Here is a 17,463-nt window from a genome sequence, read left to right on the forward strand (position 1 = left end):
AGAGGACATGTGTCTTGGGACACTGATCTGGACTAAAAAGCACATGAACATTACTGGAAAGGTATAAATAATGCAGCACAGGGCTAAATCATCATCTGACAAGATCTTTGAGAGATAAAAGAGAGGGTCCCAAAGCAGGATCAGCACTGACCGTTGAATGGTTTTGGAAGGCATTCTGCATCAGCTGTTCTGGCATGCAGCCCAATCGGATTTTGCTCCTCAAGACCTTCTCCGTTTGCTTCCTGTTCCTGGTGTTTGTAGAATGGATTAGGAGCAAAACTATCAGATCCAGAACCTTTCAGAGGAAATAATCATGACTCATTATGCTGAAATATTAAACAGTCCAGATAACTCCAAGTCAAAACTTGAAGTCTAAACTGAGAAGAAAAAAGGAATTCAAAAAGTCCCAGGAGTAACAAACTAAATAAAATCTTATGAGTCAAACAGGACAGAATTAAAGCAGGATAACTCTGTCCCTAAACATTAGGAAGGGATGAACCAAGAGTTACAAAGAAAATGGATGGTTGTTATACTTGGACAAGTTCAATACCAGAAAGAACCACCCATGAAACATCACTGGCAAGTTTCTACTCCAACTACAAAAATCTCTTAATCAACAACCATGAAGAAAGCCCTTGAGAAACCAGGAGAAGAACTTACAGAGCAGAACTATTACCTTATGGTCAGACACAGATGTGCTGTTCTCAATAGCCTGAGAGAAAAAGCCAAGCAAGCTGTTAGGCTACAGGACAATACTGTATTCCAAAATCAAATCAAAAAAGGTAGACATCAAAAGTCTGTGACACCCTGCTCACAGATTTCTCTCCTCTACAGCAGAATACCTATCACAGTCAGCAAACTGGATCTTGCCAACAACAGAGAATTCAGAAGGCATTAAAAAAAAAGCTGAAAACTGGATTTGAACAAGGACATTGTCAAACATCAGGCTTGAGAAAGGAACTGAGCTACTGAGTAATGAGGACAAGAAACAGCCTCATGTTTTACACTGCAAATTTAAAATTAGATTTAGCACTGCAGTTTAAAATTAGATTTAGCCTAATACCAGCTGATACTGATTTCTAGCAGCACATTTTCAAGCACCTTAAGGCTACACATAGCTCAGACCCAATATAAGGGTATAAATTTTGCCTCTCTTGCAGAATGAAATCTGTATCAGTAAAATGAAGGGCTAACATTTGCCTTTTATTACCACATTTGATTACAAGAAAGGCTTGGGCTCAACCAAGGAGCCCAGATAAGTGAGGAAACCAGGACTGAAGCATGTAGCTTACCTTAATCCATGCTTCAGAGACATCTTTCTGAAATCTCACAGCTAACTTGATCACATCAAAAAGTAGTTTCACACAATTCTGGCTGGTGGTTACTTGGCTCAGGGAAGAACTGCAAATCATGAGAAAGGAGGAGACTCAGTCCCTGCAAATACTGTCACAGAAGGAGCAAGGCAGTCCAGCACTCACAGCAGTTACTTAAAGCAGCCACTGTCCAGAGGGAATGCTCTGGAAAGGATAGGGAGTTTCACAAGAGGGTGGAAACAGAGGTTGCAGAATCAATGGAAAACATACTGGAGGGAACTTAAAACAGATAAACTGGTACCAACATTATTGTAAATGAAGTTGCTTATCCCCATGCAGACATGGAGACAGATGGCTCAAAAGGAACTACATCCATGGCAGAGGAAGCTGGTTCAGCAAGGAGTGACAAATGTACTGCATTAGTACCAAGCAGGAAGGAAGAAAGGTGTCCGTGCCTTTCCACAGCGTAGCCAACTGTGCCAGAGACCAGAAGAGGAACAGCTGAAGTTTTATTGTCTCATTCTACCCTTGGAGAATCAGGTAAACCATACCTGGCCTGGACTTGGCTTTTAATCTTCTTCTGGGAACTGTGAATCTGCAGGGGCAGAACACAAGATGACAGATCCAAGCTCTTACGAAGATCAGAAATCACCTGTAAAGTACAAATCCATGCACAAATCACTGTGACAAATGAGGGAAGAACAGAAAAAGCTGAGGAAAATAAAACTTCCCATAATAACCCTAACATTACAAATCAAAACTCATATTTGTAAAAATTCGCAAGCATTTAATCTTGTCCAAATTACATTTTTTTAACTTAGACTATGAACTAGCAAAACTTTTCACCTGTATGTCATTCAAAAGACCTACTCTCTGAAATTCTCACCTATATATTTACATTGCTGTGAACTGTTTTTATTCTGTTTAGCAGCTGAGCAAGATACATGACAGCCTCAGGAATTCTGGGACATGCAAGTTTACCAACCTGACTGCTGCTCAAATGCAGTGTACCAGCACAGACTGGCATCCATGTCATAGGCACACTTTTTTATAGGGGCCTCCCTGAAGGGTTTGGACAGATCACAAACCTCATTTGGCTTAGGCTGAGGCTTCCTCAACATATGAAACAAAGTGTGTTTGATAGTTCAGCAAGGCTGGCTTTGATCCCTGGCAATAATAAAATTTAACTTGAAAACATTGAAAACCTACAGCTCTGTGTGTGAAACAACTTCCCTCTGTTAGAACCCACACTAGTGGGGAAAACTCACACTTCATTATGAGAAATACTGTACCTCTACTGCATCTGCTGCCTTGACATTTTGGAGGATGAATTTTACTACTACAGGCAAATCTTCCAGTTTTACAGAAGGCACAATGGTCATGGCAGACTGTCGTACCTGAGGAGAGAGCAACACTCCATCAGAAGACAAAACTTCCCAGAAACATGGCTATGCTAGTGGGAAGGAGCCTTTGGAGACTTTCAGTCCAGCCTTCTGCTCAGAGCAGGAATATTGTCAGTACTAGATCAGATTCACTTGGTTCTGCTGAGTCTTGAAGGATGGAGAAAACCTCCAATCCCTGGCACCTCTTTGATAATTTATGTCACTGCTGCAGACCCTAGTTTGTTTTTCCAAATGTCCAACCCAAGCCTCCTGTTGTGGCCACTGCCCCTTATTACTCTACAACAAGAAGAGCTTGGGTCCATCATATTTTAATTGGTTTTCAAAAGGGAAAAGCATGGATGTATAAGGGATGTAGAGGCTGCTATGCAGCACCAGCCTTTTGGGACTATGCAAAACACTATTTATACACTCAAATGAACTGATTTTATTTTATTCATAAGAAGCACAACTCCAAAAAGTGCAGCAATGCAACATATCCAAAAGGCACAAGGCACATCATCATCTCTTCTCCTTTATCAGCACTCTTCAGAGAAAACCTATTTAATTATTTAATCACCAATCTGCCTTTCCTTAGAATATAACAGTCTAGTCTGGTCACTGTACTTAAAAATGAAATATTGACAATAAGAAGATTTAAGACAGGCAGTAAAAACATATTGCAGCAGGATAAAGTACTTCTGCATTTGCTGAAACAGCTGTAATTGAAATTCCAGGCTGTTACAGTATGCCTTCAGAAAACTTCTCCCTGCTCTTAGATGAACCCCTCACACGTTTCAAAATTCAGCTTTAGCTTCTGAACTCTTTCCAACTTCAGGAGCTCAGGACTTTTGAAGGCCTACAGGAGTCAGATTTAGCAAAATACTTAGCGTGAAGAAACAGTTCCAGCTCTCGTGTTGCTAAGCAGAGATTGGGGTCTGCTGAAGTGCTCAGTAAAAGCTCTCACCTCAGCCACAAGTTGTGCATCAAGATCCAGACGAGAAAGGGCATCCAGGATTGGCACTGTCAGCCGCCTGCCCTGCTTCAGCAAGCAGCTGATACACGGGGAAAAGAAAACAAATGGTCCTCTTAACAAAACCAAGAATGTATCTTTAGTGTATTGTATGATTCCAGGAGTTCTTGTGGCCAATGCAAAAAAAAAATCTCAAACTGACAACAACATATCCCACTGGCATTATGGAAAATTTGTTCCCTAAATAATTACTCCTCACGGTAACAGCCTCATGAACTTTCCCAAAATTCATGTAATCATTCTTGGCTGACATCTCAGTTTCTTACAGACTTTCTCTACAAAAAGATGTACAGTAATTTCACGACTATAAGGCGCACCCTTTTGACTAAAATTTTCCCTGGAACCCGGAAGTGCGCCTTATAGTCCGGTGCGCCTTATCTGATGGACAAAGTTCCAAAAAATTGCCTACCCGGAAGTGCGAGCTGCGAGCCACGGGGGGAGCCGGCAGGGCCATGGCTGCCAGGTGGAGGTGGGGCGGAGCAGGGGCGGGCACGCCCCGGCCCTGTGGAGGTGGAGCCGCCCCTCCAGAGGCACGCCCGGGCCCCGTGCAGGCGGAGCCACCCCTACACAGGCACGCCCCAGCCCCGTGCAGGCGGAGCCGTCCCTCCAGAGGCACACCCCGGCCCCGTGCAGGCAGCACGGAGGGGCGGCGGCCATAGCCCGGCCCCGGAGAGGCAGCACAGAGGGGTAGCGGCCATAGCCCAGCCCCGGAGAGGCAGCACGGAGGGGTGGCGGCCATAGCCCGGCCCCGCCGGATGCAGGCGGGCCTGGGGCCCCGCGGCACCGCCCCTGCCAGGTACAGGCGGGCCCGGGGGCCAATGGCTGCCGGGTTGAGGCGGGGCCTCGGCCAGCAACCGCGCGGAGGGAGCTGGGGGCGGAGCCTCGCTGCAAAAAAAAAGTGCGCCCTATAGTCCGGTGCGCCTTATCTGATCTACAAAGTTGCGAATTTTGCCAACTCCCGGCGGGTGCGCCTTATAGTCCGGTGCGCCTTATGGTCGTGAAATTACTGTACTTAAATTTTGTTAGTTGAAAAACACCTCATCTGCAGCACCCTGGTAACTGTGCTCCCTAATTCATTTGAAGTAATGAGTTGTTTCCTGCATCAGAAATGGGTAGAGGCTGTTGAGTATATGGAAATAAGCCTGCCTTGCTGATACTATTTGGATCTCAGCTTTCAGAATGCACAGAGATAAGAGAAGTCTGAGGAATCTGATAAGCATAGGAAAAATGTGGAGGTTTTTTTTAATCTAGAAGCTGAGGCAATAAACTGAGAATGAAAATAAAGTCACAGTTTGAAAGGGTACAAGGAACAGGATGCACTGCTTGCAGTAATAATCTGCAGGTTTGAAAAGGTAATTAACACCAGCATAAATGTAAGTGATCTGTGCAATAACAAGCATTACAAACATTTAGACTACTCAGATGATTGTGCAAAATGAATACATTATCAAAGAAGACAGATGTAAAGACTAGACTATGGTAGTGCTCCCTGGGAGGATAACTCTTGATATTAGGACCCCCAGTTGTTTTGATCAGCAAACATGCTTGAGAAAAGTATACAAAATAGCCAGACATTCTGTCTCATGCACACATTTACTGTGTTGTGGGTCTGGGTTTTTTTAATTAACAAAAACCATGTTAACCCTTACCACAGCAGAATCCAAGACAAGTCAGAAGCTGTCAGTAGTAATATCCCAGTGACTGATCATAGATTATCCAGCAGAAGCAATGAGTACTTAACTGGATGCTACCTGTGCTCTCTCCAGGCAGTCAAAAGTTTAATTCAGATAAAAGCAGTTTTGGAGCATTGTCTAAATGCAATGCTGTTTGCTGGATTGCCTGTGCTCTCTTTAAGAGCATAACAGTACAAAGGGAATGTCCTAAGACAGTGGTAGGGCTCCCCAAATGTTGCAGGTAACAGGAACACAGTACTGCCCTAATATTTCAGTCAGCCCCAGAACAACCTGAATTAATGCTTCTTGTCCTTTTCTGCTAAGGGCAAGGGGGGAAAAATAAAACAAAACAAACCCTGCCAACCAAATCATCCATACCTGAGCTCTCTGGCAACCTCACTTTGCTGGGAATCCTCCAGGATCTCAGGTAAACTGGTGATAATGTCATGCTGGATTGGTACTGGGGAGACACTAATCATGTGCATTAACTTCTTGACCAGATCCTGCAGACAAGAGGAGCACTGGTGAAATGCACAAATCTCTCAGCACAACAACAATATTATGCATCTAAGGTCCCCCAGTGCAACATCTGCCTGAGTTTATGCCAACTGTCCTTTAACTCATTGTCCTGCTGACATCATGAAGCAGAGCATAGACTTTTGTGGAACAACAGTATTTTACAGCTAGGATATAATGATCTTGGTGAGCAGAGGAAACTGGGAAACACAAGTTTCCCAGTGTTTAGTACTTCAGTAGAGAGTAACCCACAGAGACTCACTGACTTAGGGAAAAAGGAAAAGAACTACCAGAGCAGGAATTAATTCCCACACACTTGCAAGTATCCAGTACATTGTTAAAATTAAACAAGAGGGGATTGTAACTTCCTGCCAGCAACAGCTTTAAAATGGGGTCATCTGTCTGAATACATGTGCACAGATATAAATTTATGTAAAAGACAACTTAGAGCAAGGAAAGAAGAAAAATTGTAAAAGATGTTCAGAAGTCACTCAAGGCAACCATAACACAACAGAAAAAAACCAAATCTCTCCTTCAGCATGTGAATACAAAAACAACATCAGTTCTCATCAGCACAATAATTCAATCTAATCCCATCTGAGAGGCATTCCAGAAGCTGTTTGGAAAAAGCCTCCATGAGATTGCACCTCTGGTACCCACCTGGCTGTCAAGGAGCTTGTCAAGCCACTTAAACTGATTGACGATGAGCCGGGGGAAATTTGTTCCAAAGGTGCCCACACTAGAACAGCAGAACAGGACACACAATCACACCTACAGACTCAAAAGCTCTGCTGCTGGTCAGCAAGACCAACTAACCCCATTCTTAACTGGTCATTAATATATACAACGAACTTCACTCTTCTTACAGTTTAATAGGAGACAAGTGGAACAACATCCATTTTTACGAACGTCCAAAAGATTCACAGCACAATTCACAGCACAATTAACAGCTTATCACTTTACGTCTGAGATCCTTTAGAATTCTTGGGTGAGAACAGCTCAGACCTTTTGACTAAGTTAAACCCTCTCAAACAAGACTTCAGTCAGACAATTCCTTGAACTACACCCCTGTGGCAGCATTTGTATTCTGTACTTCAGCACTGGAACAAAAACTGCAGCAGGAACAGCCTCAGCTTCTTTCTGCCCCTTGGCCTGGCCCACTAACTCTGTAGTGGGCACCCAGGGCACAGGAAGAAGAGATGAAGTGGTCAAGTCTTGCCTGTGTTACATCTTGAGATCTTTCACTCCACTGTGGTGTTCTGTGTTCCAAAACCAAGATGCGCTTTCAATTTCCCTTGTTTGAACACAACTTGCAATTTTAAAAGGAGATCTGTTTGCATCTCCCAGCCTCCTAAAACTCTGCCAGCAGCCACTTCTATCTTTCACCTTCTAGAAATTTGTCTTCTGCTTTATGGACTCACAAATTCAAGGTCATGATAACTCACAGATTATTTTACACAGGTACAAAAAAAACCCCCAAAAAAACCAACCAAACAAAAAAAAAACCCAACCAAAAGAAACCACATCAGTGCAAATTGCCATTCAAGTAACTTTGAAGTAACAGTTAAAGTCAAACAACTTTAGTCAAACTATTTGGTGATTGTCCAAAAAAAATTTCATTTCAAGGCAGAGAGAAGCCAGTTTGTACTCACATGTCAAAAAAGAATTCGGGGATCTTTTCTAACAACAGTGTTATTACAGCAGGCTAAAAAAAAAGGAAAAAGACAGCGTTAGGGTGATTTACTGATTGTGCTGTGGTATTGCCACCTTTCAGAAAAGATGAAATATACACAGAGAATAAAATACTTGAAAGGCTGAATAAAAGTATTTCCTGTTTAAGAAATCTCTTGCCTAATGTCAGAAATGAGGCACACAGCCTAAGAAGTGAAAACCACTTTTCAGAGGGTGGCACAAACTACCCACATAACCCAACAGAATCAGAGCATATGGGCAGGATGTACAATTCCTCTGGGCCAATGAACCTTTCTCAGACCCTGAGCTGCTCTTCATCACACAGAAAACTAAAGCATCGTTTTTGGATAAGTTTGAAAACAGTGCCCAGCTCTAGCACTTGAAAAAACATTCTCCACAGTGGAAGTGGTTATATCTTACCAGAATTTCCCATGGGTGACCTGAGCCATCACCTCTCATTCTGCCCCTGTTCACCTTTGAGAAGAGTCTGGCTCTGTGCTCCCTACACCTTGCTACCAGGTATTTGAAGACCATGAAATTTCCCTTAATCTTTTAAAACTGAACAAACCCAGTTCCCTCTGTCTCTGCTTGTCTGCCATGTGTCTCAGGCCCTAAGCATCTCTGTGTCCCTACAATAACAAATTGGACACTATTTCAGATGCAGCCCCACTGCCTCTATTCTAGTTCTATTAATCTGCCTAGACTGCCTCTCTAGTTCTATTAATCCTTTACTTAAGTAAGCAAAATATTCCCTACAATCAAAACCATTGTAAAGAGCAAGCTAAGGTGCCCATACCTGTAAGATCTTAATCCCAAGAAGCAGTTTAATGAGGCTTTCACAATATGAGTGCACCAGATTCCTGCAAGATGAAAGATTCCACCAGAAGTTGTGTCAAAAACATGCTGGGAGAACAAGCTGTAGCTCTTCCTATGATTGTTTTTTTAAAAAACTACATACAGTGACTTAAGGTAACACAAGGTAATCACAGACACAACACAAAAAGATTTAAAACTGCACTTTAGCTCTGAACCAGCTTACTCTCTACAAGACTAGAAATGTGAAAGTATCTCCTGTAAAAAAAAAAAATCTCGAAAAGGAATTGACCTTCACCAGCTCTGGCAAATTTTTTTCACAGTATTTGGCTGATGCCATAAAATGCCGTGGAATCCAATGTGTGCCATGGGCAGACAGTAAATTCTGTGATTTAACACTCTAAACTCCCTGCTGTTAAACAGCAATGGACTACACCAGCCATCCTGCCTTGGTGTGCCCCAGTTGGAGCCTTTAGCTGCACTCTGGTCAATGTTCCAGAACATAACTAGAGACTGGCTCTGACTGAAAGGAAAGGCAAAATACATTTTCTCTACCTCGACCCCTCAGTCCGTACAGGAGCGCAAGGCAAGAGGCAGTTCTTGAACTGGTTCCTGTCCTTGATGTGAGATTCCAGGCCACTGATGAACTCCTTCACAACCTGCAAAGCAGAGAGAAGTTATCCACCCTGAAGGGACACCCCAGTCAACTGCTGTCCTTTAGGATGCATTTTGCAAGGATGATGAGAACCAGGAAGAGCTAACCAGGGAAGTGCAGACAGAAACTGTGATGGAAGGAATGCTGGATAATAAATAATGCTAATCTAGACCATTTCCAAAGGAAACACTGATTGTTCTGCAAAGTAACTCTAAAGCAAGTGTCTCACATTTTACTTTGGCTTTGCCTTTCTTCCTTTTCAGCTGAGATAGCAACATTTAATGTGATGAGGGCTGGACCCAAAAAACATTTGCAGTCAAATCACTGGCCTCAAGACTTTCACCTGGGCTTGCTGTCTGGGGAGGAGCACCACACTGTGATAGTGTTAATGCTGCCAGCTCCCACCCAACACAAAACCAAACCCAGCTTCCACCAGAAAGCCATGTAAATGATTTATCTGCTGTAAGAGTCTTTGTTATTGAATAGTATAATAATAATAATAATAATAATAATGCCAATGAAAATTACTTTGACGGTCAGAAAAACAGTGGGACTAAAAGGCTGGGATAGCAACACTGAGAGAACTGGAAAATCTGAACCATAGAAATCCAAGACAAGCTACTGTGTTGCACACTTTTGTATGGGACTAGCAGGGAGAGGCACCTGCATTTTTCCTACACAGCAACAGATTTAAAGGTGGCTCCTGCCAAAAATACTTACAGCTGGGTAAGTAGGGTGCTTCTCCAGGGCCAGGCAGAGCTTCTTCTGGAAAGTTATTTGATCAACAGCTAAGGACACAGTTTAGAAAGGAAATAAAGAATGAGACAGTCTGTCCATACAACATCACAACAGCTACACCAAGTACAAGCTCTCAAGCCCATTCACCAACATTTCTGCATTTGCTCTATTGAGAAGTCCAGCTGGCAAAAGCCTGACTGGAATCAGCACTTGTGCTTTCTCTAATCAGGGCTGAGAGTAGCACTGAAAACACTGAATATAGGAGTTCCTGAAGGCCTTGTCTGAAATGGAAGGCTACAATGCCACATTTGCTTTCCCATTTCAGAGCTCCTGCCTCTGCAATTCAGTACTGTAATCACAGATTCAGTCTTATATTTTTCTATATACCTCCAATAATCTTTCAGAAATCTTTAGACTTAGCAGGTATACACTCAAAGAGGTGGTAAAAAGTGTTTAGGTGATGCACTGAATTCAGCAGGAGCAAGAGGTATGCAACAAATAAAAGACAAATGAAGGTTTGCTTGAATTTTGAAACAAGCTAGCTCAAGAACTTTTGTGCTGCAACTAAAACACATCATTACTTTGTACTAGGTATCCTTGCAGGTTTTGATGTAAATCAGAAAGAGCAAATGTTAAACTCATACCTATTTCATTCTGTCCCTCCCCAGCCTTCAGCACAATTCCTGATGTCCTGAGGAGCTCTTCAAAGACTCCCTCATTCTCCAATCCACAGAAGGCAGAGGCATTTTCCTTATTAGAAATCCGTGACTTCTTAGTTTCTGAGAAAACAAGACATGTTGCATCAAATATATAAAAAATCAACAGTGTCATTAACAATCTGCACTATCAAAACTGCCATTTGGCCTTGTCCCTGCTTGGGAGCTGTTGCCTCTGTTAATGGGTCTCCAACCCACTAAGATGATACCCAAGCACCTACTTGGCAAGTCTGTGTTGCAGCTCTCTTCAGAAGCATCAACTTTCCATGATTTCCTTTTTGAAACCATGGTAACAAAACCTTTGTTGTTGCCTAAAAAATTCAGAAAAAAGACAAGTGTTTAATTCATCTCTTTTTTAAGCAGACCTAGAATGTACTAGTGAATAGTAAAAGGGAACGTGACAGAAATTGAGAGTGCTCAAACAAAGGCAGATTGCCTGGGTAACCAATATCACACATTTTTCTGCTGTGCAGGTTGAAATTTTAGAGCTTGTCATATTTAAATAGCACAATACATAACTTTTTCTGAAATTCAGTTCCTCTTAAAACAAGGCTTAGCTTTTCATTCTGACACCAGGCAAATTAAATGGCAAATTAAAGTGAGCAACTGTGAGGAGTCAGATTGCATCCACTGAGCTGAACTCCAGATCCTCGCCACATGCCTGGACAAAGCAACACAGGATTCACAGATGAGTATGAACCTCACATGAGCCCAACCACATTCATTCCCCTAACCACAAATCATAGCCAGTGAGCTCTGTCAGCACAGACCTCCATTTAACCCATCCTCTTTTTGGGGGGGTTGCAACGATTAGAAAGAAAAAAAACCCACTTGACTCACCTTTAAAACTTAAAGGTTATTACAAAAAAGATGTGTGTGGATCTCATGCTAAATTTCAACTCCTGAGCAGAGGCTAGAAAAATAAGTTACTTAAAATATCACCATAGAAGTGGAACAGTTAAAACACAAAAGTGCAATGAGCCTTTCACAGCTGTTTCAGGTGTATAAATATCCGAAAGACAGCTGCCAAGAGAAAGGTGCTGGACTCTCTTCAGTGGTGCCCAGTGACGGGATAAGGAGCAATGGCCAAAAGTAAAACACAAGAAGCTTCACTTCGACATGAGCAAAATCTGCTTCAGTGTGCGGGTGGCAGAGCCCTAGAGCAGGTGCCGAGGGAAGGCGCGGAGCCTCGCTCCCTGCACACCCAGCCGGAGCTGTGGCTGTCACCGGCTCGGGGTGACCCTGCCTCGGCAGGGGCTGCACTGGGGCATCTCCCGAGCTCCCTCCCAGCCCCACCGCTGCTGAGATTCTGTTCTGGGTGCGAGGTGCATCCCCACAGCCCAGCCAGGCGTCACGCTGGCACCTCTCCATCGCACCCACTGCCAAAGGCCGGGCGGTGCCTCAGGGGCCGTTTCACCTCAGCTCAGCTCTCACCACCTCACCCGAGCCCACCTCACCTGAGCTGAGCCGAGCTCACCTCCCGTCCTCTCCTGTTCCCTCCGGGCAGGACAGGGCAGGACCGGGGAGGGTAAGACAGGACACCTCACTGTCCCCTCGCTGTCCCCTCACGCCGCTCCCGCCACTGCCGCTCGAGTTTCCCGCCAGCGGCGCGCGCTGACGCCATTCCGGCGGCGGCGGAAGGGCCGGGCCCGGCAGCGGAAGCGGAAGCGGAAGCGGGCGTGCGGCGGCGGCCCGGTGTCGGCCGGAGCCGGGCCCGAGGCGGCACCGCCGCGATGAGCGAGCCCGAGCTGCTGCTGGACTCCAACATCCGGCTATGGGTGGTGCTGCCCATCGTCTTCATCACCTTCTTTGTGGGCATGATCCGGCACTACGTGTCCATCCTGCTCCAGAGCGACAAGCGCCTCACGCAGGAGCAGGTGTCCGACAGGTCAGGGCCCGCCCGCCCCCGCCCGCCCCGCTCCCCCCGCCCGGCCCGCTAACGCTGCGTGTCTCTCTTCCAGCCAAGTCCTGATCCGGAGCAGAGTCCTTCGGGAAAATGGAAAATACATTCCAAAGCAGGTACGGAGCTGCGCGGTCGGGCTTTCCAAAGGGAATGGCTGGGAAGGGAGCACAAAGCGCGGGGCTCTGTCCGGGCAGTGCCGCGGGAGGAGCAGCGCCCACAAGGGGCCCGCGGGGTCGGACAATGCCGGTTCACCCCTGGGCCAGGGCAGTGTCCGGGAGTGCACATTCGTAGGAATCTTGGACACAGCGGCGCTATATATGTCTTTTTCCTTGATATGTATGTTAGCTGTCACTGCTCGATGTTTTAACTGCATGCTGACATGAGATGTGCCTCCAAACTGTCGTGTTTAATATGTGCCAGCAAGCACACAGGGATGTAATGCAAGCATGGGATAACGAGGTGGTCATACAATGTCAGCTGAAATGTTTGCTAAACTAATAATGCATCGCTCATGTTGGCTCTGTTGGTACCAAATGTGTATTTTGTGAAATCCAGGGGTCAGTTGGGCAGGTGAAAATGTTCCATGTGTCAGTATTGCTGCTCCACCAGCAGAAAGAATTTGTACAAAACACCAAAAGGTTTTTAATTAACATGGGTTTCTCTTCAGAGAATTCTTATAATTACTTTAAGTATTAAAAAAAGCCAGAGATCTGCTGCTCTGGATGCAGAAAAGCATGAGGAGCTTTAGAACACATGGGCAGTGAGGCACCTATCCCAGGAAGGTATGTTGTGAAAGAACTCATGAGATGTCTGAATGTCTGAGCCAGAACTAATGCTTCTGTTCTTTTACTTCTTATAGTGTTGGCATTGTCTTTCTCTGTTTTCAGTCTTTCTTGTCCCGGAAATATTTTTTTAATAACCCCGAGGATGGATTTTTTAAGAAAACAAAAAGAAAGGTAGTGCCTCCTTCACCAATGACAGGTATGTTAAGGTACCCTAACTGCAGCCAGATGAAAAACCTGTCAGTGTCTGCTGAGGGTGGAAGGTGAATCAGCTTTGCAGGGAGCTCAGGCAGTGTGAGGGAGGGGGTGGGAGTGAAATCCCTCTCTTGGATCATAAAACATTAGATTGCTTCATGTTGCTCAACTTCAGCCTTGAGCTGCTTGCAGCATCTCAGGAGACCTGACCTCAGGGTAGCCAGGAGCGGGTCCTGCTCTTGTCTCCTTTTGCCAGTGTTTTGCTCCAGCTCCTGCAGGGTTTTCAGGGTTTTAATTCAACTATTGTATGCAGCAAAATAGGAGCTTGTTGTCGTCTTCTATCCAGGTCAGCTCACAGAGGTCAGGCAAGTTCAGAGATCAGGGGTGAGGGAGGGGTCATCCATGGCACAGAATACAACACCTCTGTGGCAGCAGCCACCACCACACTGGCTGCTCATCTCATTTAGCAAAGTCTTGTCAGCACTGGGAAATTATAGGTACTGGATAGGACTGTTGTCTCATGCAGTTTCTTAATTAAATTAGCTAACATGCAATGACCTCTCTTTATTGAGATATGCTGCTGCCTCACATCCCATCTATCATTTGCAGATCCTACCATGCTGACAGATATGATGAAAGGGAATGTAACCAATGTTCTGCCTATGATCCTCATTGGTGGTTGGATCAACATGACATTTTCAGGATTTGTCACAAGTAAGTGTCTAGAATAACATGGGGTTGGTTGTGTTCCTGAAGATGACCTTGAGGGTCTGAGCTGCATCAGAGATTTTCTCCTTGACCTGAAAGCAGTCAATTAGAAGCAGCACACATTTGGCTTGTGGCACTGATGCTTTTCACTCCATGACCTGCACTAATTTGCTTGTCCCATTGAAAAGGATTGAAATTGTTTTGTGATTATTAGTCATAGTCTTAAAGAAAATAAATCATGTACTTGGGAACAACTGTAGTGACAAAACCACTGTTTTATTAAAACTGCCTAAACTTCAGGCTGATACAGTGGATTTTCCTCTGAACCTGTCCAGAGAATTGGTTACTGTGTGGAGTGTACACATCAAAATACTTAAATTCATAATTCTGGGGTTTTTTTCTATACTGTTAAACGTGCTGTTTCTTTAACAAGGGATATTCCCTTTCACAGTCACTGAAGTAATATCTGTGAGGGTTTGGTCATCTGATTAAGTTTCAGAAAATCTTTTCATATTAAAATGAATACAGAACCGCAGCTTTTTCAAAAATCCCAGTTAACTTTTTATTGTGTATATTTGTATTGTGTATGTTGCACTACATCAGATGTAATAAAAGAACTACCAGCTCACTTTACCCTGTGCTTTGCAATTGTGCAGTGTCACTTTGTGAAACTGGGCTTTTTTTTTTCCCCCTTTATCCTACAGCAAAGGTCCCATTTCCTCTGACGCTGCGTTTTAAGCCAATGCTGCAGCAGGGAATTGAGCTGCTCACTTTAGATGCATCCTGGTAAGCCCCCATCCTCAAGCAAGGTCCAATTTCCACTTGGAAAATGTTGAATGTGTAAATAGCCCTTGGATGGTCTGTGTGTGCTGCTGGAATGAGGTCATGAGCCAGCTTTGAACTGACAACAACTGTGCTTGTTTTGATTTGCCAGGGTGAGCTCTGCTTCCTGGTACTTCTTGAATGTGTTTGGACTCAGAAGCATTTATACTCTCATCCTGGGCCAAGATAATGGTAAGGCACTTGTCATTTTTGGGAACTGGCTGCCCTTTCCATGGGATGTTGTCTGAGGGAGGCTGGGGAAAAGACTTCTAAGTTTCCAGCCAAAAAGCTCTTGAATTTCTCTCTCATTTTTGTGGTTACTTACTGTCCATGGGCCAGGTTTGACATCACCTGCAGCAAGTACCCAAATCTGCTGCACTAGCCACTGGCTCATAAACTTCTATAGTTGTTAGCCCAGGCTTTCTTTCCCATCAAATCAGTGTGCAAAAGTTTTGCGCTCAGATTTGTTTTATTTCTAGCAAGTATTGGTTTTAAGGAAAATTGCAAACATTTCTTAATGTTAGATGTGGGGCAGGACAGATGTGCATTAGGAACATGGAAAACTGTTTTCCTCAATTTTCCTGCATGTTTTATGTACATCTGGCTAAGATGGAGCAGGTGGGAGCAAGATGTCTTGAGAGGACTCCTTCTGACACAGCAGCATTGCACTCTGCCTGTTGCTGCAATCATCTATTCTCATCTATTGATAAAAACCTCCCCACTGGCACCATGCTCCAGGGAATGCTGTTCAGTAACACAGAAATCAACCTCTCATTTCTTATTTGTAGCTGCAGATCAGTCCAGGGTGATGCAAGAACAAATGACAGGGGCAGCAATGGCCATGCCAGCAGATACTAACAAAGCATTTAAGGTACAGTATGTGTTCCTGTTCGTGTGAGCTTGCACGAATCTCCCTCTCTGGAGTAAGGGAATTGCTCTGGATTCCTGTTCCTGAAATTAGAGCTGGCAGCTTATGAAGTCTGTGGGAGTTACTCTGGATCTGGCAAAGCCCAAATCCCTGAAGTAAACCTGACAGATCAGTCGTCGCTGGTACAAAAGCTGAATTTATGTCCCACCTTCTGCTTTTGCTAAGGAAAGTTGGGGTTTTTTCACCTTGAGGTGTAGCTACAAAGCAGAAACTGGCTCTGCAAAAGTTGTGTTAATAATGCAGCTGAGCATGAGTCCAGCAGGAACCTGTGGAACTTGGGTGAGAAAATCAAGTGAGCGAGTCAGTTCAGTGGAAAATCCATCAGGATTTTACTGTCTTGAAGTTCTCCTAAAGCACTTTCCATAGGCACTTGTTAGACTTGCCTCTGCCTTTCACAGCCCAGGTTTATACACAAAATTTCTGATTTTGTGTACTGTAGAAGAGATTTAGGCACACATAACCTGCTGCATGGGAAGTTGGGATGGTCTGCTCCTGCAGTTTTTAACAGAAATCAGCAGTTGTTGCAGTTTTAAAGCAAGCACTGCTTTGTGGAGTTCTTGTCTAACTAATCCTTTGTTGCTTTTCCCTCTCTATTTGTGTTCACTGTCAATGCAGACGGAATGGGAAGCCTTAGAATTGACAGATCATCAGTGGGCCTTAGAAGATGTAGAAGAAGAGCTCATGGCAAAAGACCTCCATTTTGAAGGCATGTTTAAGGAAGAACTTCAGACCTCCATCTTCTGAATTTGAGAGTATGCTTTTGTCTCTTCTTGTAAAAGTTATTTGAAAAGAATTCTGTTATCTAAAACTATATAATGTATTTTAGCAAGGCTGAGAATAAAAGAAAAACATCATGTTCAGAACTGCAGTGCCCTCACTTTGATTTGAGCCCAAGGACATGCATACACCCTATTTTCCAATTAATTTAATCCTTCCCAAATGCATTTGTAAGCACCTGAGTGCCCACACAGCCCCTCCCACCTGCAAGCAGGGTGTTGCCAGAGTGCTTGGCTGTTATTTACTGGGCCAGGTGAGGATAATCAATGCTGTAAGCTGCCCACCTTGCACTGTAGAGAACAGGGAGCAACTGTTCCTGGCTTATCCCTCTGTAGGAACTCAGACCTCTTCCCCAGGGAGAACAGTCCCAGCCTGGAGAAATGCTTTGTAAAAAGAAGCTCTTCCATACTCTGGCTGTTATTTTTTTTTCCCCCCTTCTTTATTCTGAGCACCTTTTTCTCAGGGTGAAACTGTAAATCCTTTTAAAAGCAGGAGCTGAGCCAGGACTGTGACACTGATTTTCTCACCAGATCATCTTCCCAGTGAACAGGGAAGCTGCCCCTTTGTTTTCCCTTCTTCCCATTATGGGTGTCACCATATTTTGGAGGTCAGCCCTTCACAGCAAAGCGCTCAGCAGCTGCTGTTCTATATTAAGGCTCATGAACCCTCAGGAGCTCCAGCTGAAATCAACCTCCTCTGCTCTTACACTGTAATTTTGGCATGAAGACTTCAAACTTTCTCACAAGGGTTTCACAGCCCACCTTGACCTGCAGGACTGAGACTCACACACATCCCATTGCACTTCCTCAGCTTTTTCCAG

The 17,463-nt window shown here is 44.3% G+C and overlaps 2 protein-coding genes across 2 annotated transcripts in view; one reads left to right on the top strand and one right to left on the bottom strand.

Annotated features, from left to right (window-relative positions):
* Positions 1-12,099, bottom strand: part of FANCD2 (FA complementation group D2) — a 35,968-nt gene extending 23,869 nt beyond the window's left edge. The window contains exons 1-15 of the mRNA XM_033072014.1: positions 11,986-12,099; positions 10,750-10,839; positions 10,457-10,591; positions 9,795-9,862; positions 8,975-9,078; positions 8,403-8,466; positions 7,567-7,619; positions 6,575-6,653; positions 5,777-5,901; positions 3,660-3,747; positions 2,606-2,710; positions 1,865-1,965; positions 1,293-1,401; positions 677-712; positions 152-295 (exon numbers count right to left, since the gene is read on the bottom strand). Coding sequence (XP_032927905.1) covers positions 152-295; positions 677-712; positions 1,293-1,401; positions 1,865-1,965; positions 2,606-2,710; positions 3,660-3,747; positions 5,777-5,901; positions 6,575-6,653; positions 7,567-7,619; positions 8,403-8,466; positions 8,975-9,078; positions 9,795-9,862; positions 10,457-10,591; positions 10,750-10,816 — 1,278 coding nt within the window. The 5' untranslated portion in view covers positions 10,817-10,839; positions 11,986-12,099. The remainder of the gene's footprint in view (positions 1-151; positions 296-676; positions 713-1,292; positions 1,402-1,864; positions 1,966-2,605; positions 2,711-3,659; positions 3,748-5,776; positions 5,902-6,574; positions 6,654-7,566; positions 7,620-8,402; positions 8,467-8,974; positions 9,079-9,794; positions 9,863-10,456; positions 10,592-10,749; positions 10,840-11,985) is intronic.
* A 75-nt stretch (positions 12,100-12,174) lies between these two features.
* EMC3 (ER membrane protein complex subunit 3) lies at positions 12,175-16,729 on the top strand. The gene is made up of 8 exons (XM_033071986.2): positions 12,175-12,416; positions 12,490-12,547; positions 13,319-13,412; positions 14,018-14,122; positions 14,821-14,902; positions 15,051-15,130; positions 15,727-15,809; positions 16,482-16,729. The coding sequence occupies exons 1-8, from the start codon at positions 12,262-12,264 to the stop codon at positions 16,608-16,610; spliced, it is 786 nt and encodes a 261-aa protein (XP_032927877.1). The 5' UTR covers positions 12,175-12,261; the 3' UTR covers positions 16,611-16,729.
* Positions 16,730-17,463: the final 734 nt, after the last annotated feature.

Source organism: Catharus ustulatus, chromosome 13 (assembly GCF_009819885.2).
Source record: "Catharus ustulatus isolate bCatUst1 chromosome 13, bCatUst1.pri.v2, whole genome shotgun sequence".
Classification (NCBI taxonomy): Eukaryota; Metazoa; Chordata; class Aves; order Passeriformes; family Turdidae; genus Catharus; species Catharus ustulatus.

Excerpts from the sequence above, each read along its gene's own strand:
- EMC3 (XM_033071986.2), top strand. The coding sequence starts at position 12,262 with ATGAGCGAGCCCGAGCTGCTGCTGGACTCCAACATCCGGCTATGGGTG. Across the intron at positions 14,123-14,820 it reads ATTTTCAGGATTTGTCACAA|CAAAGGTCCCATTTCCTCTG; the intron begins GTAAGTGTCTAG and ends TTTATCCTACAG. Across the intron at positions 15,810-16,481 it reads ATACTAACAAAGCATTTAAG|ACGGAATGGGAAGCCTTAGA; the intron begins GTACAGTATGTG and ends CTGTCAATGCAG.